The 20,399-nt window shown below is 41.0% G+C and overlaps 2 protein-coding genes and 3 non-coding genes across 8 annotated transcripts; 4 read left to right on the forward strand and 1 right to left on the reverse strand.

The window, feature by feature from the left end:
- Positions 1-180: 180 nt before the first annotated feature.
- Positions 181-4,382, reverse strand: LOC113067463 (uncharacterized). 3 transcript variants are annotated; one of them, XM_026239886.1, is made up of 5 exons: positions 3,075-4,382; positions 1,585-2,906; positions 1,437-1,502; positions 1,281-1,335; positions 181-1,161 (listed from the first exon to the last, which is right to left on the reverse strand). In XM_026239886.1, the coding sequence occupies exons 2-5, from the start codon at positions 1,808-1,810 to the stop codon at positions 1,074-1,076; spliced, it is 435 nt and encodes a 144-aa protein (XP_026095671.1). In that variant the 5' UTR covers positions 1,811-2,906; positions 3,075-4,382; the 3' UTR covers positions 181-1,073. The 3 variants fall into 3 exon arrangements, with proteins under 3 accessions (XP_026095671.1, XP_026095670.1, XP_026095669.1); XM_026239885.1 differs by lacking the exon at positions 1,281-1,335 and having other exon boundaries at positions 3,728-4,382; XM_026239884.1 differs by lacking the exon at positions 1,281-1,335.
- A 96-nt stretch (positions 4,383-4,478) lies between these two features.
- LOC113067899 (U12 minor spliceosomal RNA) lies at positions 4,479-4,632 on the forward strand. The gene has a single exon (XR_003279454.1). It is a non-coding gene; the product is annotated as a U12 minor spliceosomal RNA (small nuclear RNA).
- A 286-nt stretch (positions 4,633-4,918) lies between these two features.
- Positions 4,919-20,358, forward strand: fam234b (family with sequence similarity 234 member B). 2 transcript variants are annotated; one of them, XM_026239749.1, is made up of 13 exons: positions 4,919-5,161; positions 9,576-9,956; positions 10,025-10,141; positions 11,022-11,198; positions 11,276-11,391; positions 12,219-12,369; positions 14,105-14,243; positions 16,518-16,715; positions 17,249-17,327; positions 17,782-17,943; positions 18,022-18,124; positions 18,742-18,947; positions 19,228-20,358. In XM_026239749.1, exons 1-13 carry the CDS (start codon positions 5,056-5,058, stop codon positions 19,228-19,230), a joined length of 1,938 nt encoding a protein of 645 aa, XP_026095534.1. In that variant the 5' UTR covers positions 4,919-5,055; the 3' UTR covers positions 19,231-20,358. The 2 variants fall into 2 exon arrangements, with proteins under 2 accessions (XP_026095534.1, XP_026095533.1); XM_026239748.1 differs by having other exon boundaries at positions 17,782-18,124.
- LOC113067903 (U12 minor spliceosomal RNA) lies at positions 7,652-7,805 on the forward strand. The gene has a single exon (XR_003279458.1). It is a non-coding gene; the product is annotated as a U12 minor spliceosomal RNA (small nuclear RNA).
- LOC113067900 (U12 minor spliceosomal RNA) lies at positions 8,913-9,066 on the forward strand. The gene has a single exon (XR_003279455.1). It is a non-coding gene; the product is annotated as a U12 minor spliceosomal RNA (small nuclear RNA).
- Positions 20,359-20,399: the final 41 nt, after the last annotated feature.

Below are 20,399 nucleotides of genomic sequence, written 5' to 3' on the forward strand. Positions count from 1 at the left end.
ATGTTAATAGTGTCCTGTGTGAACATGTTCTGCAGTATTTTCCTCAGGTTTTACTTTATTTTCTTGAAAACATATCTGAATGTGTAACAGCTAAACAGTGATGTGGATTACACTTACATTTATCAATATAACACTTGCTCAAAATGACAATTTCATTCAGAACAACAGGATTACGTACATCTTCCATTAAAAAAAAAATCATATCGTTTCTATAAACTTGAGAAGATAATATAATGAATAATTAATAATTTGTAAATGGGTCAGTGACATATGTACCATAAAAAAAGTGTTTTTTTCAGAAATTTCAAATAACAGGCATAAAAATGGTTGACTTTTGTTCTACTAACTCTTATCTTTATAGAAACATATGTTGTTTCAAAATTTTCAATTATCAATTTAATTATTCTGATACTATTTTCTATGTATTCCATGAACATTTTCAGGTTTTATCATTAATAAAGGTATGTTATTTTCACAATTTGATAATGTCGGCATGTGTCAATGCAAACCATGTATTATCCTATTTATTGGTGAGTACTGATCACTCATATGGCAGGAAATATTTAACCACTCTTAAATGCTGCAAGGCAATATTCAAATTTTATTGATTTATTTGATATTTAACAATAAAACAATTTTTTTTTTAATATTTTATGAACCATATGAACATAGCTTTGTTTATCAAATTTCATTTCAATTCCAAACTGGTCTGCAATATGTATTAATATAAGTAAAACAACCAATTTTTTTATATCATATGAACTGTGAACATACAGCGTAGCTGAGTGGATCCACAAATAAATCAGTTCATCTAGACTCCATTGTACATAAGCCAGTCATATTTGGAGAGAGTAGCATACCGACTGCCTTGCTGAGGTTGTGATAAGCCACAAACAACTTCCTGATCTTGATAATAAATGCAGTCTCGCCTATTTGGCCAGACAAAACCATTTTTGTCTCCACGTTGTTTCATGCAGTTCATCTGCAGTCCCTCCATACTTATGGCAACAATTTGTCGCACGTATGGTTTTCCCTCATACTTAATTAAGACAAACTGTCCTTGCGTGTATCCTTCAGGAAATGGTGTCTGAATCCTCAGCTTGGGCCTCTTCACTTGATGCACTTGATTGGGCACCTGCATACAGCACCTGAGTAGAAGAGCTTCAGAAGGACAGATTTATATGTTAGTGACACGACTGTCTGCAGGGATTGCAATAACTAGCTTCTACTCCATCAAATTGGGTTTGCCCAATTTACAAATATGTAGGGTTTATACTGACTGGGCTTGGGGCTCTCTAGTGGGCAAGCTGGATGGAGAAGAAGGCATCACCATCACTTAAGTCAAAGAAAGAGGTTTATATGTCAGGGAAATGTTTGTTTGCAGTGAAATGTTATCACCAGCATGTCCTAAAGTTAGCTCAATATGTTATACTCACTGGGCTCGGGAATCTGCAGTGGGCCAGCTAGGTTGGACAGAGGACACTTCAGCAGATGGGCCACCGCTTCACAGTCAAAGGAAGAAAATCATGTATGTATTTATTATTGTAAAATGTAAATAATTGAATGGAAACTCATAATACTTACTCATCACTTGTCTTGTCACCTGGCACCTCATCAGGGAAAACATGGTCAAACTCAGGTTGGTGCAGCTTGTGACAGGTGCACATCCCTGGATTCTGGCAGAAACAGCTAAGATCTTTCCTGGAGCAAAAGACAGAACTTGGTGTGTACTGCTGATTCCAGTCACTGGACGCACTGACGGAGGCAGCATTTCATCCACGGTGCAGATCTGCTCTTCTTCAATCCACATGATGGTGACATTTTCAGAGGACTTTTGTAACTACTCATACAGATCCCTTGGTGTTTGTAGGTCACTGCCTCCGAGGACATACATGTCTGCCTTACGCTTCAGCACTCCCTTCCCATGGGAACGCTCTGAAAAGTTCCAGGTGACCCTCTTGAATCCCCATGCATAGGGAATGCTGCTCATGAGGAAGCAGTTTGATCGATTCCGGGACTGGGTTGACACACTGAGGACATGCAGGGTGTCGATTGCATTTTCATGTCTTCTTCGGAAATCATCAATAACTGGCTTGATGTGTGCCCACACGGCACGCTCATGAGGCAAGGACTGGGAAATGGTGGCATAGCACTGTCCCCCTCTTCTTTTTCTTCACCCAGTTCTTGTTCTTGTCGTGATCAAGCCTCTGCTTGAAAGAGCATCACTTAGGAGCGAGATGTTGGCATGTTCCCAGCAGGCACATGTGTTGCGGTCGCTGGATCTAGCCTCTGTGACATTAAAAGGTTTATACCTTATGAACTGTCTGTTTTCACATTTTTGCATGTAGGTCTTATGAAGGTCCTTTAGTGAGGAAGTCAGCACTCGTCTTTGTCTTTTCTCTTTCCTGCCTACTGTGTCCTTCTTCCCAGGAAGCACAGTGCTATTTTCATCTAACAGCAGGAAGGATTCCACCTGAGCCTTTTTCTCATTTTTTTACTTTTTCCTGGCTGGCAAGTTGGATTTTTCTCTGACTGTTAGTTTTGTTACGTTTTGCCTCACACTTTGTTTCCTATATTTCTCAGCCCTCTTCTTTTCTTTGCTGACTTTTCTCTGAAGCCTTTTGTTCTGATCCTTCAGTCTCCTTAATGATTTATTCAGCTTCTTTATCTTTTCAGTGTGTGGGCTGGTGCTGGTGACGTAGACCTGGGACTTCACCTGGATCTACCTGGATGTCTCCTTCATATCTGGGGGAGTCATGTTGAGTAATGCATTTAAATTTCTTCTTTTGCCTCTATCTTTTGTTTGAGAATTTCTCCATATCTCCCTCAGCTTCTCTCTTCTTGACGGTGGCAGAGTCTGGATCCTAAATCTAGGCATCTCCCCTTTCTGTTTCTTTTCTTGATATCTGTTAACAGAATGGTGTGAACGTTTTAACAGCTGTTCAACATTGTTTATTCTCTTCATTTCCTAACTGCGTTCCTCTTAGTTGCACTGCCTACAGTGATGATATTTTAGCTATCATGTATTGCCAGGCTTCAAGAAATCTGCCTGGAAACAGACAGTTGTTGTTTACTTTTCTTTTCTTTTCCTCAGCAACTCCTCTCTCTTTGCAGGGTCTGAATTCACTCTCTCCCTGTATCTCTTTGTCCTCTCTGCACTTGTCATCAATATCTGCCTCAAGTTGACAAAAGAAAAGGAAATGTATGGTTTGAGATGAAGACAACATTGTTTAGACTTAAACAGCATTCTAAGGTTTCTGTGAAGGGATCTGCGGTGTCTGTCTGATGAACTAGAAATCTGTATCACCGAATAAAACTAAACTAAACTAAACACAATCGATGGTGGATAATTACAGCTTTTATGTGATGTTTGACCCAAATAAATGTTTAAAAGGACAAAACATACATTGGACTTTGTTATTTATTGTTATATATGCAGGGAATTACAATTCAGATCATATGGCGTGACAGGCAGACATGTCATGTTTACGAGACATGTTTACTGCACTTAGCACAACCTTGAGTCTTGTAGCTACACATTAGCATACTAACAACATGCTAGCTATAACAAAGCAGCATAGATTTACATATAATTATGACAAAATAATAACATTTCTTTTGCATTTTTATAAAAAAATGTGTCACACCAAAAGACATCTGGAAGTGGGACTTTTGTCAGAGTGCCAACAAGATCTGATTTATTGTAAAAATAAAAATGATGACTCACCTCAGGTTGAACAGTAGAAATACACTGCTAGTTCTGTACAACATTGCTGAAGAAGGTCCTCTCCTTCCCAAGGGTGTCAAAACAGTTGCCCGTTCAAATATCCCAAAATAGTGTCACACCATATGATTTTGATTTGTGTGACAAAATCTTTTTGATAAGAACTGACTCAAAACATTATGCTTGGACTTTGAAAAGAGTAGGCTCACAAATAGACATCTGTATTATTTTTCTGTATTTTTTTGAGAAATTTTGCATTTTTTTTTATTTTATTTTTTTATTCAAGTTCTCACCATATGAGTTTTGTTATGTTTGGTTGAAAATTCTGAAAAAATTAGTTATGAACTGTTTTAATGTTGAATATTTTCACATAAAGCATAATGTTCTGCCCAATATTGAGAAGGTTTTTGGCAAATATATTTTGTATTCATACATGTTTGACACTGAAGACAGCAAAACTGCCATGTCACGTCACCCACCCAAATACAGACGCAAAGCTCCGCCTCCACAAAAAACCGAGACGCGGTGACGTCACGGCGCACGCCAAACACAGCGCTCGAGCCACAAACTACTCCTTTTCTCGCTCTGTACACTATGAAGTTCACTTGTGTGTGTGTGTGTGTGTGTGAGACAGGGTGTGTGTTTGTGTGTCATTGGTGGCCCGGGATCACTGTGTGTTTATCACTCGCTCCTCACCGTCGTCGAGCAGCAGTGCGCGCGGGAACAGGAGCGTGAGCGCGGGAAACGGCATCTCATGCCTTAAACTGATGAGTAAGGAAAATAACGACGCGGGGTGACGCCCGTGTCCTCGCTCAAACTCGCGAGATGAATTTTTGAAAGGGCACAGGTCCGTCTGCGAGGTGACTCACCTACTTAGTGAGATGCCGAGCAGAGCCAGGATCTGCCCCGAAAACACCCTCAAACTGGTGAAAAAGAGCAAAACCCTAGTGAAGGAGCAAATGCATTATTTCGATGCATAATTTTTTATGTATGTTAATGTTAATTTGCAGGGCTAGTTTTGAGTGTTTAAAGGCCAGATTGTCTAAACAGGCCAGTAAGAGACTACTCATCCTGCTGATTAAACAAATGACTTGTTAAAATGTAATACCACTCAGCTGTTTTTCAACATAATAATAATGTACTTTGGATAAAATAAATGCAGAAGAGCAGAAAGACTTATTTAAATATCACAAATCTTACTTTTCAAAAGCGTTTGACTGGTAGTGTAGATGAAAGCAAGGGTGTTTTGTGAATTTACCTATCGAAATATCACATCAAAAGTTCACAGTATTTGATTCACTCTGGCGTCATCGGAGAAGACTACACTTCCCATGATGCATCTCTCCAGCGCTGTAGCGGCAGCAGCAACAGAAGGCGCGTCGCTGATAACATCGCGCGGAATGGCTGCGTCTCTGTCCCGTGCTCTGAAATTACCAGGTGAGTCACTCACTAATAGAGAATAAACAATCAAGTAATCGATTGATAGCAGCTCGCACGCGGCGCTGCTGTGTTCTGCTCCGTGACGTCACTGATGCGATGATCAGACGCGGCTTCGTCCCGTTATATCGCTGCAACGCGTTTACATTCTGCACGATCAGAGCGATTGATCCTGATCATCAGATATTAACTCGAGCGTTGATAGTTGAACGCGTCTGCACGAGAGCCAGACGTCCAGATGCGCGCTGCATATATAACAGCCACTCGATTATACAACATCATCTTCTGATGCACATCACGACATATAATAATGCCGCGTTATATTCAGCAGCGAATAATCATCAATCAATGCTGCTGTTCTGTGCGTTAAACAGCGCGAGAATACCATGATACATCAATGAATGGAGAAACAATACAGTACCATATGGTCAACGGAGGAGTCACGTGACCACGTGTTTTCGGTTGAGGGGGTGTTTTTATTTAGTTATTCATTTACAAACATTTAAAAAAGGTAATTGTAATGCTGACTTTGAAGATAACTGCAACAAACAAATAAGTAACGGTAACTATATTGATGACTGTAACAGTAACTGAAATGATAACAACAACTGTTACTGTAACAGTAAATGTAACGTGTACACCTAGACAGCAACATAGTGTTGGCCCTGATCCGGCCCACATCTGGCCCGTATGAAATCCATGTGGGCCAGACCTGGGCTGAAACTGCTTGCTGTCTGGGCAGAGCTCACACAATGTCAAATCCCTGGTAGCCCTCGGCAGCATTCTTCAGGTTTGGTAGCCCAGAATAAATGTAACTGATCAGAACAAAAAAAGACAGCCTGAACTCCACTGTGGACAAATCATCATGATCAGCAAATACTAGAAGCATATCTGGATGTAACGATTCAATAAACGTATGATGCGATACCCCATGTTCAGCCCCAGTGTTCAGTGTGATGGTGCTGGATGTGCTGCTGCCGACTCATACTGCCTGAGGTCTTCCAGTCAGAAAGTCCAACAGCCAGTTGCACAGCGAAGTGTTGAGCCCCAGCTGGACCAGTTTGTGAATGAGTTGTTGATTCTTTAAGTCTGCGTGAACATTTAAAGGGGGGGTGAAATGCTATTTCATGCATACTGAGTTTTTGACACTGTTTAAAGAGTTGGATTCCCATGCTAAACATGGACAAAGTTTCAAAAATTAAGCTGTACGTTTGAAGTTTTGGGAACGTTTTGTTCCCAATATACTCCTTCCGGTTTGTCACAAGTTTGGGAAAGTGTTTTTCGAGTATGGCTCTGTGTGACGTTAGATGGAGCTGAATTTCCTTATATGTGTCCTGAGGCACTTCTGCCGGAAGAGCGCGCTCCCGTATAGCAGAGCACTGAGAGCACAACAGACTTCACTGATCAGAGCGAGAGCGTCGTGAAATGTCACAAAAGAAGTGTGTTTTTGGTTGCCAGGGCAAGACAACCCTGCACAGATTACCAAAAGAGAAACAGCATTAAGGGACCAGTGGATGGAGTTTATTTTTACAGAGCATCAACGGAGTTGTGCAAGTGTTTGTGTTTGTTCCCTGCATTTCGAAGATGCTTGTTTTACAAACAAGGCCCAGTTTGACGACGGATTTGCACATCGTTTATTTCTTAAGGATGATGCAATCCCAAGGAAAAAGGGTCACTATCGTGTGTTGGAACCGCAGGCGGTGAGTAAAACTGCTTCAAATATCTCTGCCTCCTTGTTAGTGCGTCCCCTCCCATGCCGGAGACCCGGGTTTGAGCCCCGCTCGGAGCGAGTCCTTGCTGCTGCTGCTCTCGTTCAGTTTCAGCCTCGGGATCTGATTCTGGATCATAATAAACGGCTGAATCTGACTGTAAGCCTTGGTTTGTTTTGGATGATGGTTTTTTCCTCACGATAATGTCATAGCTTCCAAACGCTCTCAATGCAAAAGCCTACTGGCGCTCGTGATTCTTTAGCTCCGCCCACACGTCACGCCTCCAGCCGCTCGTGTTTTTCCGGGAAAAATCGGTACAGACTATCTTTCTCTTATAAATATAATAAAACTAAAGACTTTTTGGAGTTATGAAGGGTGCAGTACTACTCTATAGGTACTCAAGATTAACAGGATATTGAGTGAAAACGAGCATTTCACCCCCCCTTTAAGTCTGTGGTTGAAATTCCCAGCAGTGATGAGAAAAGCATCGGGGTGTGCTGTCTGCTGCTCAATGATGTGCAGGTACAGTTCATTAAAGCAGCAAGTCTTAGAAACAAGTGCAAACGGTTCACTACTTTTGCTTTAATTTTGTTCAGTTAAATTTATATTAACTGCTGTATCATTTTGGTTCCTTCATGTCTGTAAAGCAAGTGTTTGTGTGTGGTGGAGTGTGTGTGTCATTGGTGGCCCGGGATCACTGTGTGTTTATCACTCGCTCCTCACCGTCGTCGAGCAGCAGTGCGCGCGGGAACAGGAGCGTGAGCGCGGGAAACACCACCTCATGCCTTAAACTGATGAGTAAGGAAGATAACGACGCGGGGTGACGCCCGTGTCCTCGCTCAAACTCGCGAGAAGAATTTTTGAAAGGGCATAGGTCCGTCTGCGAGGTGACTCACCTACTTAGTGAGATGCCGAGCAGAGCCAGGATCTGCCCCGAAAACACCCTCAAACTGGTGAAAACAGACTAAAACATTAGTGATTGAATCTTATCAATGCTTTGAATTGATTATATAAAACCACTCAGTAATTTGAAACACCAAACGCTGGTTATGCCTGCTGAGTGTATAAATACAAATGTAACAAAAATTTAGGCTAAAACATTGCACAAGTATCTTATTCAAATTATGAAACTGGTCAGAGATCAGTTTTGAAGCAGTTGTGACGTAACTGAAATCACGTGACTTTGGCAGTACTCAAGACATAACTGACTGTGTTTATGAGAAAACTTGCAGAGACCGTTATTTAGAGATGATTTTGTGTGTATGTGTTCATTCAGAAGCAAGGATACGTGAAAGAGGAATCAGTTCTGTGTACGCACATCGTCTGAAACACTGCTCTCTGTGCGCACAGAAACCAGAAACACACCGGTTGGCACTTCTGGTTGGCCTGGACAGTGATGGTTTTTGTGACTGCTACATAGGGCTGTGCAATATGGACAAAAAACCTACCGTGATTTCTTTGAACGCTCTGATCCGTTAACATGGGCTCGGACAAAAGCCGCATCACAGACAGTGTTTTAAATCTGGAGTCAGACATATGCCCGGTCTGTTCTGTTCTCTCTTTGCATTCTGATTGGATCGGATAGCATACTGCGGGAGGTTGGGGCCGCGAAAATCGTGCTGTAAAGTGATTTAGAAATCATGCATGCACAAATCGTGATTTTTGGTGTAAACAAAGTCCAAAATGTTATTACCCCGTGTTGGAAAGTTAATGTGATTGAAATCCCAAGCAGTGATGAGAAAAGCATCGGGGTGTGCTGTCTGCTGCTCAATGATGTGCAGGTACAGTTCATTAAAGCAGCAAGACTTAGAAACAAGTGCAAACGGTTCACTACTTGTGCTTTAATTTTTTGTTCAGTTACATTTATATTAACTGCTGTATCATTTTGGTTCCATCATGTCTGTAAAGCAAGTGTGTGTGTGTGGTGGAGTGTGTGTGTCATTGGTGGCCCGGGATCACTGTGTGTTTATCACTCGCTCCTCACCGTCGTCGAGCAGCAGTGCGCGCGGGAACAGGAGCGTGAGCGCGGGAAACACCACCTCATGCCTTAAACTGATGAGTAAGGAAAATAACGACGCGGGGTGACGCCCGTGTCCTCGCTCAAATTCGCGAGAAGAATTTTTGAAAGGGCATAGGTCCGTCTGCGAGGTGACTCACCTACTTAGTGAGATGCCGAGCAGAGCCAGGATCTGCCCCGAAAACACCCTCAAACTGGTGAAAACAGACTAAAACATTAGTGATGGAGCAAATGAATTGTCTATGGGGTGGGATCATTACAATATTTGTCTGATTTTAAAAAAGGTTTTCATTTAATAAAAAATTAGTCTTAATCAATGAACTACTTAACAATAAATTATAAAAGGCATTTCTTTCAGAGATTCAGCAGAAAAACACTTCTCCATAACTGAGATAACACAGGAAATGAACAAATTATCAAAAACAAGTTGATTGAGTAATTCCTGGAATTCTGAATGATTTCTAGCAAATACATAGAAGAAATAAATTCAGTTGGGTCACTTCAGACCCACGTTGTGCATCAAAGGGTTAAACTTTCGAATGATTGAGTCTGTGAAGCACTTTGAATTGCATTATCTTCTTTAGTAAACTGTAACATAAACTGTATTGATAACGAACAATAAGTAACTTCACCTGCACAGTGATCATGAGATGCTGTCGTGTTTGTGTGTGTTTGTGTGTGTGTGTAGGTAAGAAGGGCCCGGATCTGGGCGAGTATGACCCGCTGACACAGGCTGACAGCGAGGATGAGACGGAGGACGATGATCTGGTTCTGAATTATCCTCGTAACGGTCTGAACCCGGCGGTGGCTGATCTGAGGGGCGAGCAGGAGTTGGATGAGGAGGAGGAGCTGAGGGAGGGGGCGGGGCATGACGTGGGGCCTGGGCGGAGTCAGGGCGGAGCTGCGGAGGAGAAGGCGGCGCGGGTGCGAGGGGCGATGAGATCCGCAGCGTTCCTGCTGCCGCTGTCCTGCGCCGCTCTGCTGGTGCTGCTGTGTGCGTTTCTCATCCCCTGCCCACAGGGGGCGCCGCTCCAGACGCAGTGGGAGAGAGAGCTCGGAGACACAGCCGGTGAGTGACGCTCCACCGCATAACCCCTGACATACACCTGCAGCGCCAACATCTGCTCTTCCTCGCAGGTGTGACATCACCTCCCATTGCATTGTGGGATGTGGATGGGGACGGACTGGACGACGTTTTGATTGCCGTTACGAACATCTCCAACGACAGCCAGCCAATGAACGCACAGAGCAAAGGTGAGCACATGCAAAAACTGTTCAATCCAGTGTAAGAATTAATACGACTGCAACCCGTTCAATTAAGACTATAACAACAACTGTAACGATAACCGGAGTGTTAACTGTAACAACTATAATGATAACCGTAACAAGAACCATAATGATAACTGTGAAGATAACTGCCACAAAAAATAAGTAACTGGAACTGGAATGATAACTAACAAAACCTGTAACAATCACTTAAATGATAACTAACGATAACTAGCTATAACTGTATCAATAACTGAAAATAACTGTAACAGTAATGATAAAAAAAATAAAAAAAATAACTAACAATGGATATAATGATATCAATAATGATAACTGTATCAATAACTGAATAACCGTAACGGTAACTACAAATGTAACAATAATAGAAACTGTAACAAGAAAGAATTATAACTGTTACAATAGCTGTTGATAAATAACTATAACTGTAACAATACCAGTAACTGTAACTATATCTGTAAATACAACTGTAGAAATAACTATTGATAAATAACAATAACTATAACAATACCAGTAACTATATCTGTAACGATAACTGTAACAGTAACTAGAATATTAAATAACAGTAATTGAAACAATAACTATATCTGTAGCAATAGTGATAACTGTAACAATAACTAGAAAGATAACTAACAATGGCTATAACTGACAATAACAGTAACCGTAACAATAAATAACGATAGCTGTAACATTAACTTTATTTATAACTAACTGTAAAAATAACTACAGTGGTAATTGTAACAATGACTGCATTGGTCCTCTTTTTGCACTGCAGTAGTTCATCAGGAGAGTTTTGGTTCTGTGTGTGTGTGTTTAATCTGTGTGTGTGTGTGTGTGTGTGTGTGTTTAGAGTACAGCGTGTGGGCTCTCAGCGGCGTCGGGGGCCAGCTGCTCTGGAGGAAGTCGCTCAGAGAGCCGTTGATCTCTGTTCAGTGTGGACTCCAGACAGGAAGTTCAGATCCACTGCACTCGTCTGCCTGCGTCCTAATCAGCTCGGGCCACATGATCACCATCAACGCCTCCACAGGTCTCTCACACGCTCACACACTCACTCAGCTGAACGCACGAGTGTATGTGTGTGTGCTGACGGCTGCTGTGTTTCAGGATGGACGTTGTGGACGACGGCTGTAGGAGATGTGGAGTCTCACGCTGTTCTGCTGCCGGATCTACAGGGAGATGCCTTTCCAGACCTGCTGATCGCAACACTGCCGGAGGACAAGGTGACCACCGCAGCACACACACACACACACACACACACACACACACACACACACACACACACACACACACACACACACTCAAACACACACTAATTATACAGATTTTCAATATACACCTTAACTGTTTATCTCTAAAGTAATGTCAAAATTTTGCTCCTACAGCTTCAATCTTTAGGTTTACCTAGCCCTAACCCTAACTAATAATCAATTTTTTATATATTTAAATTGGTGTTCAAATCACTCCACTGCACAGTTACTGTCCCCATGAGAGTTTTAAATTATATTTTAATGACTACTGATTCTGGTAATTCTGTTATTCTGGTTAAGCTGGACTTGTCATGTGGGGGGTGTCTTAAATTGGTTTAAATGTTTTGTTTTTTAAATAGGAGATTCTCTGTAAAATCAGAAGTGTTATCTTGTCCTCTGGCAACTTAAGCTATGGGGTTCCTCAGGGTTCTGTCTTAGGTCCTTCTTTCTTCTTTCTTTACCTTCCTTGTTTTCACTGTTATGATGATATGCAAATTTACTTGCCTTTGGCTAAGAATACAATGTCTGCCATTGATACTCTATCTGCAAAGAGTACATGTCTTGATGATATCAAATCATGGCTCTCCAAAAAATATATTTTCTCGAATACAGATAAAACCGAAGTTATTGTCTTCAGGGCTTCAGAACATAGGACAAGTAATCAACTCTTCCTCGAGACCTTAAAATCCTTAAATTCACACACACTTTCACACATATACACGCACACACTCACTCTCACAAACACACACACACACATGTAAACACACACACACTTGCTGATGATCTGCGTCTGTGCTCAGGTGTCTGATCTGGCTCTGGTCCTGATCTCTGGACGCTCGGGTGCTCTGATTGGCCGGCCGGTGAACTTTAACCTTACAGCTCAGGGGAAGCTGATTGGTCCGATGCTGCACGAGACTCAAGCGGGAGCCTACTACGTGCTGTTCGGACTGGGTGAGTGTGTGTGTGTGTGTTACAGTGTGTGTGTGTTACAGTGTGTGTATTTAAATGTGTGTGTGTGTCATGGCGGCAACAGGTTCACACGCGGCTCCGCTGCACTAAAAATTTAACATCTACACCCGTCGTAGCTGCCGGCGAAAACACAGAAAAGAGCCAGTTATGTTATTATCAGGACTACTTACAATGTGCTTGGTTTCAACCTTGAAGTTTACATATAAAGCTGCTTTAAAAAGCGGTAAAATCCAAAACATCGGATTGCGAATCCATGACCCGACAAATGTTTGTCCTGAAAGTAAACATTTGTATGCCACCTGGGCAAACTTCGAACAGTACAATCGCCCACTTTCTGACCAAGAGTGGATGTGCTTTCAGGCACAGGAGAGAGAGTTCAGGAAAACCCTGGATGTTAAACTAATTAATCACAAACAAACAATACAATTCACCGGAACTAACCCGCGTTACTGGACTAAACTTATAACCATCTTATGTGGAGTATACTACAGAAATGGATCTTATACAGCAACTCACAGAGATGGGAGACCGTTAGGAATACCTTTGCGAAAATACACTGTAAGAATCCTGAAATTCCCCCTCTGTAAAGCACTCTCACCCGACCCGACTCAGAGACGCTCAGTGAATGGATAAATCAGCAGCTGCGCTTCGTACGGGACACCATCCAGCCGGCGCTCAACAAAGCCACAAACTCCAACAGTATGAGAGAACCCAGAGTGGTAAGCGGAAACGAACTAGCCTATCTTTGGGAACACCGTAGGAGTAAGGCAATAGATATAATTCTAAACAAAAGCACTTACCCAGACCCCCCTCCTGCGATAAATGATATTAATAAAGTTTATGAGTATTATGCTGCGAAATGCCAACCAGCACAGTTATACCAACAGATGGGCAGTCCTCCGTGGTGCGGCGCTCTCGACCTGGAGGACCCGAAATATGCCCCCGTTACTTCACCGCAGAGGAGATCTCAAGCGTGCTGTGGAGTCTCTCGAACAACAAAGCATGTGGTGCAGACGGTGTGACTTATGAAGTGCTCAAGGCAACAAAACAATTTTCAACAATGACATTAACTCAGATTGTTAATGTCTGTTTAATTAACCGGAAAGTTCCAGATTCTTGGAAGGGAGCTATTATATATAGGATCCCCAAAAAGAATAACATTCCAGAAGATCCCTCCACCTGGCGAGATATATCTCTGCTCCCCACTATATACAAGGTATTTATGAAGTGTGTTTTATGCCCAATTTTACCCTGGCTGGTGGAATCAGGAACATTGTCAACAAAACAGAAAGCATACATAGAGAGGCAGGGAATGAATGAGCACGTATTCTGTTTGAAGACTGCCATCGATGATTTTAAACATCAATCCTCCCGTTTCTATGCAGTATTTCTCGATTTTCGAGACGCATTTGGCTCTTTACCACATAGTGTAATGCTTCAATCCCTTGAGGAAATAAAACTGCCGGAACAGTACATACATATAGTCAAGAATGTATATTAAAATTCATTTCTACAAGTGATTTGCGGACATCAACTAACGAAACCTGTTAAACTTGAAGTTGGGATTAAGACGGGATGTCCCTGGAGTGCTGTGAACTTCACACTGGCCTTAAACCACTGGCTGAAATGGCTATGTAAACATAATAGGCTGTTTGTGAATATTTGGATGCTGTTGTTTTAATCAGTCATTCCAAATAAAATAATGAAATGTGTTCAGGAACGGTGGAGGCCGTCTCTCTCTCCCTCATCTACAGCAGAGCGACGGGTCAGACGGCAGCGTCTCGAGTTCGTCTGAAGGAGCCCAGCTGGGAGCGTCTGAGGAAGAGCAACTCGTCTTCACTCATTCACATCAGCAGGTGTGCTGCACACACACACACACACACACACACACACTATATGAGCATTTCATATAGCATTTCATCAGAGTTCAGACCAATGTGGAAATCACACAAAACACACAGAGCTTTAATTGTGAACTGGTGGATCGATAAGAAGTGTATTATAGGAATTGTAATTTATTGATGTGCGATTTGATATTTTGAGTATATCGCGAAAAGCAAGCACAAAACACTCCTACACCTACAACAGTTGAATAAACAAGTAGTTAATATTAAGAGAATTACATTTTAGACACCATATTTCCTGTTTTTGCTCTAGTTCTCCAGTAAGAATAGTTTCGACCACAGCCACAGCGCTGTTGTGCATCTCTGAGCGCCAGAACAGTTTTGTTCCAGAATGAATTAACCATTTAAATGATTCAGTTCAGACTCACTAATTAACAGTGACTTAATGCTGCCCACCGGTGGTTTGAATTTCACATTTAAGGTACCTTTTTTTATAATTTCAAACTTCATTTTTCAATATTTTATGTTTAAAATATCAAACAATTATTCATGCATTTGTAACTGCAGGTTAAAGTGTTTCATGTCCCTCTGATCTGCATTAAACAGTGTGTAGATGCATGTAAAGAACACTTCTAATGCAGCTTCTGTGTTTCCTCTGCAGAACAAAGATCAGTTCTGTTGGTGCTGATTTAATTTGCTTAGTAACAACACAAATACAAGAATTTGACTCAAAACATGCATACCTTTAGAATAAAATAGCTTAAAGGTAAAAATGCCCATAAAACGTGATGGAAATTATTAATTTCTATTATTGCTGTGAATTGACCACAAATAATATGAAGAATATCCAAAAAAATTCAGGAGTCAGCCGTTAATGGTACCAGCACAATAACACACTCTAAATATCATCTAATTATCGTTATCGATAAAATCCCAGAATAGATATAAATGTTTTTTTTATAAATATTGCATACCCCTAATTTGTTATTTAATTGATATAATAATTAATTAATAATAATTGTTTAAATTAATATAACATTTAATTTTCTGACTCATATATTTTCTTAACAATGTTTTAAAGACTGAAATGTAGCATTTATCATTTTATCATCACTTTGTTTTTGTGAAAAGTTAATTTGCAGTTTATTATGATACTATAAACATTCCCCTTACCCGCTCATATGGTATTCATTTTATTTGTATATTAATATTAATAAAAAGAGAACATCAATGGGGAGAAGATCTTGTTTAAGGTGAAACTGAAACCAAGCCGTTCACACAGAACACATATTTTGCTCTTGCGTTTCGCACAAGAGAGCCACAGGTTTAGAAAGCCATGTAAAATTAATGTAAGTTCACCTTTAAAAAAACATGCCTTGAGACTTTATGACCGGGTTTATTGCCCATCCCACTGCATCTCGTGATTTTAAATGACAAAATATTGGCTTTCACCACTTTATATTAAACTATTCATACATGATGCCGTTTTGTTGAAGTAACTTTTTCACAGATACGCTGCGTTTAAGTCCTCCTGGGACATTCGTACTTATGAGTTGACAAATCATAATTACGTTGTCAGGTGCATTCAAGTCACTTTGGTTGGAACATGATGGCAATTTAACTTTCCTACATAAAATTCAGCTTTTTTTAACTCTACATCTACAATATGATTACTTAAGAATGTGCATCGTATTTTTGTTTTTATTCAATTTTTGAATGTGACATAAACTGAATCATTATATAGAGATAATTGATAATTGTACTATAATATTTAATAATATATCTATAACTTTACATTACATAAAACAATTATGCTGTATTGATTTAAACAAAGTTACCATTGATATTATTAGGCTTAGGCTCTATTAGGAATCTATGGGCTTAAGGAAATTTTGAATGTCAAATTTCAATGTGCGTTCAACTTGTAAATATGATCAGTAGTCAAGTTTTTTTTTTTTTTTTTTTGCTTTAATAAACATTTTCCCCTAGCTAAAATTATACCTTTTAAATTCTTACATAACTTAAATAATTATAATATTTAAGTGCAAAATTCAAATGTAGTTTTTCAGCAAATTTGAAATATAGAGCTGAGTATCATCAGTGTAAACAGTGAAAGCTAATACATTGTTTCCTTATGATATCTCCCAAGGTTAACATGTAAAGCGTGAAAAGTAAGGGTCCTAGTACTGAGCCTTGAGGTACTCCATACTGCACCTGTGATCAATATGATCCTGTTCGTTCACTGCAGTGAACTGAAGTGTGTGTGTCTGACTCTCTGTGTGTCAGTGTCTCTGAGCAGGTGGACTTCCTGCTCTCTCTGGTGGTGGGCTCGTGTCAGCGTCTCAGGAATCTGGACGGAGTGTCAGCGCTGAACTGCAGTCGCAGTGACTGGATTGTGCTGAGTAACTCCAGCAGACGTCTGTCTGTGCTGAGAGCCAGCGACACTCGGCCCGTCTGGAGCCTCGGCCTCGCCTCCTTGCGCACGTGTGTACTCACACACACACACACACACACACTCCAGCACAGCAGCACCTCCACACCTGCAGGCGCTCAAACTGGAATTACTTTTTATCCTTTCTAATCACATTTAAATTTTAGTTAAACATTTTAATTGTTTGTATGTATTTGCTTATTTTTATATTTTTATAAATATTATAGCTTTAGCAATTTTTTTGTCCAGTTTTTTTATTTGATTCAGTTTTAATTTGTATCTTTTCCACTTTCCATTTTAGTTTTAGTTGAAACTTTAGTAATTTTATTTCTGTTTCTATTTTGTACTTTTTTGCTGTTTAATTTTTTTTTATTTCGTTTTCATTATATTTTAATTGATAAAAAAAATATAGTAATCCCTTTGCATGTTTTTTAAATACTGACATAAGAGTGATTTTATATTTTAAATATATTTTTATTTTAATGGTTTTAGTTTTTTTTTTTTATTATTATTGATTTATTTAACAAGAATAATCCCATGAGCAGGTAAAGAATTGAAAACTCAGTTTGAGTTTGTGTGTTTGCAGTCGTCCCGCAGCGGGCCACTTTAATGACGACGGCATTCCTGATCTGCTCATTCATCAGTCGGCCAATGGTGTGAGGAAGGTGTGCATCTCATTATTATCTCATTATGCGGTTTGAGTGGGTGTGGCGTCCCATTATTATTTTATTTTGCGGTTTGGGTGGGTATGGCATCTCAGTATCTCATTATGCGGTTGGGCAGGCGTGGCATCTCATTATTATCTCATTATGCGGTTCAGTGGGCGTGGTATCTTATTAGGATCTCATGTGATTGGGTGGGTGTATGTAGCATCTCATCATGTCATGTGGTTGGGTGGGCGTGGCATGTTACATCTCATTATGCGGTTGGGCAGGCGTGGCATCTCATTATTATCTCATTATGCGGTTCAGTGGGCGTGGTATCTTATTAGCATCTCATGTGATTGGGTGTATGTAGCATCTCATAATGTCATGCGGTTGGGTGGGCGTGGCATGTTACATCTCATTATGCGGTTGGGCAGGCGTGGCATCTCATCATCTCATTCATCATGACCCGCAGGTGAAGATTGTGGATGGCGCGCGGGGGCGGAGCCTGTGGGAGGCGGAGTTTGTGTGTCCTCGTCTGGCGGTGGAGGATTCGTCGGTCCTGACGGTGTCCGGCCAATCGGTGTTCCTCTTCTGGGCGGGAGATCCGCTGGCGCAGCCGCAGAACGTCTCCAAGGCAACGCCCCTCTGCAGATCACATGACTGTCACATGCACTCAGAGCAGCGTCTCATTGGCTGTGTTTGTGTCCCACAGGTGGCAGAGCCGGTGCTCCGCAAGCTCTTCCTGCTCCACCCGAAGTATCCCACAATCCTCCTGGAGCTCAGCAGCACCACAGACACCATCCTCAGTGCCGCCGGTGAGCCACACCCACACACTCACACTGGCCAATCAGAGCTCTCCTCCGGGTCACATGATCATCGGTGATGAGTGCCTGCAAAGTTTTCCCAATATATATATATTTATTTTTACTTTCTCTAAACTATAAAAGAGGATTGATTACATAATCGTAACTCTGCTGATTTTACAGATTTATTTTCTTTTGAATTTTGAAAAGTATTTCTAATTGATGTTCAATAATTTCTTTCTACTATAATATGACTGATTACAGAAGCAAGAAGTTAAAATAAGTCAAATCTAAAAAAATATTTATTTTTAAATGTATAAATGTCTTAAAATACCTCCCCCCCAAATTGCTTAAATATAAAATGATTTACATCTAATTTAATACTTTTTTTTTTTACAATATTTAATTGTATATATATTTTTTATTATTTTTACGTAACTGTATGTAGAATGACAGTAAACTCCACAGCTTGTTTGTGTTTATGTATTTACTGACTGAAGTGAAAGGGTGTGATATATGGGCGCTGGAAACAGAAGGAAAGGCTCTTGACGAAGCGTCTGTGTATGTGTGTGTGTGTGTGTGTGTGTGTGTGTGTGTGTGTGTGTGTGTGTGTGTGTGTGTGTGTGTAGTGAGCTACCAGGCGCAGCAGAAGGACGAGTCCTACATCAGCGTGTCGTCTCGTCCCTCGGCCGGCCGTGCTCTCGGTGCTCAGATGCTGCAGATGCTCAGTCTGAGAGCGGCCGTCGCAGACGCCAGGATCCTTCAGCTCACAGACACAGACAAACCCAGCGCTTTCCAGCTGCGCAAGATCTTCAGACGCCTGGCCTTCAGACAGGTGCAGCAGCACACACCAGATCTGCACAAACATACTCTCCGTCTCAGCTTTCACACACACACACACACACACAAGTATCTCTCTCAGACACAGCCAATCACTAATTCATCCCTAACTCCTCACATGTGCTTCACTGAACACCGACCAATCAATGAACAGCTGTCTCCTTTCTCTCCTACTCTCTAATACTCTATACACAGACACATGAAGTGTGTGCAGTTCTTGATTTGTGTGTGTAGTTGTTTTGATATGAACTGACTGAGTGTGTGTTTCTCCACAGTGACGTGTGTCGGACTCGAGCGCTGCAGACCACACACTGGTTGAACAGCAGAGCACACCCTCCTCTCACACACACACACACACACTCACACTCACCCTCACACTCACACACACACACACACACACACACACACACACACACACACACACACACACACACACACACACACACACCTTATCCTGGCTGCTCTGTGCTTGTGTCCTGACTCTGGTGTCTGCACGCTGGCTTTGCTGTAGATATAGCCCTGACTCTCTGTACAGTATTTATGTGTGTGTCTGTGTGTGTGTGTGAGGGAGATGTACACACTCATATATTGATCTACACAGTCCGAGTGGGACACACTGGAGGATGTTTAGAGAGGAACCTCTGACAGAAGGATCAGCACATTTACTGACACTGTGTGAGACACATGAAACACAAGTGTGATCTGATGATCAGACTACAAACATCAAACACTTGTGATTTATCAGACTACAGTTACCGTTTCATGGATCACATGATCTTCACACAGTGGCAGTGAATGACTGAGAATCTGTTGGATCTGTGTAAAATAACCTGTGTTCACATTCGCTCAGAAAGTCTGGTGTTGTGTGGAGATTCACTACTAAATCAGTTCAGGCTGAAGAAGTGTTTCAGTATTGACTCAACTACTGATGAACTCTGTGTTTCTGTGTCTTTACCAGGCTTTTCTTTCAAACACAATAAAAGGCACAAACTCACACACGTTTCTCTCATCTAATATGTGCTGATTTGAAGTACCCTGAGATTTTATCATAATTTAATAATACTGCATCACATCTGCATGTTCATCGGTTCTCTGGTGTTGGTTATGGTCACATTACAAATAAACAAATAAATCATGTCTTTTTATTTTGATTGCAGTTCCTTCACAAACCCAGTTTGGGAAACCCTGACGTAATATCATGTTTAATGCACTTCTTGAGAAGTACTGAGTAATATTAATGAACCACATGTATCAATACTATATGGTTAGGGTCACTCACAATTCACATTCGTAAATGCATGTAACATGTAATAAGGTCACCTTAAAATAAAGTGTTACCCAAAATAATTGTAACTATAATCTGTCAAAGTTACTAAAATAATGTGTAATTAAATTACAGTTACTTGTTTAAATCTCCCATGGTTTCAGTCAAAGATTCATCAGGGAG

This window comes from Carassius auratus, linkage group LG28B, assembly GCF_003368295.1.
Source record: "Carassius auratus strain Wakin linkage group LG28B, ASM336829v1, whole genome shotgun sequence".
In the NCBI taxonomy this organism is placed as follows: Eukaryota; Metazoa; Chordata; class Actinopteri; order Cypriniformes; family Cyprinidae; genus Carassius; species Carassius auratus.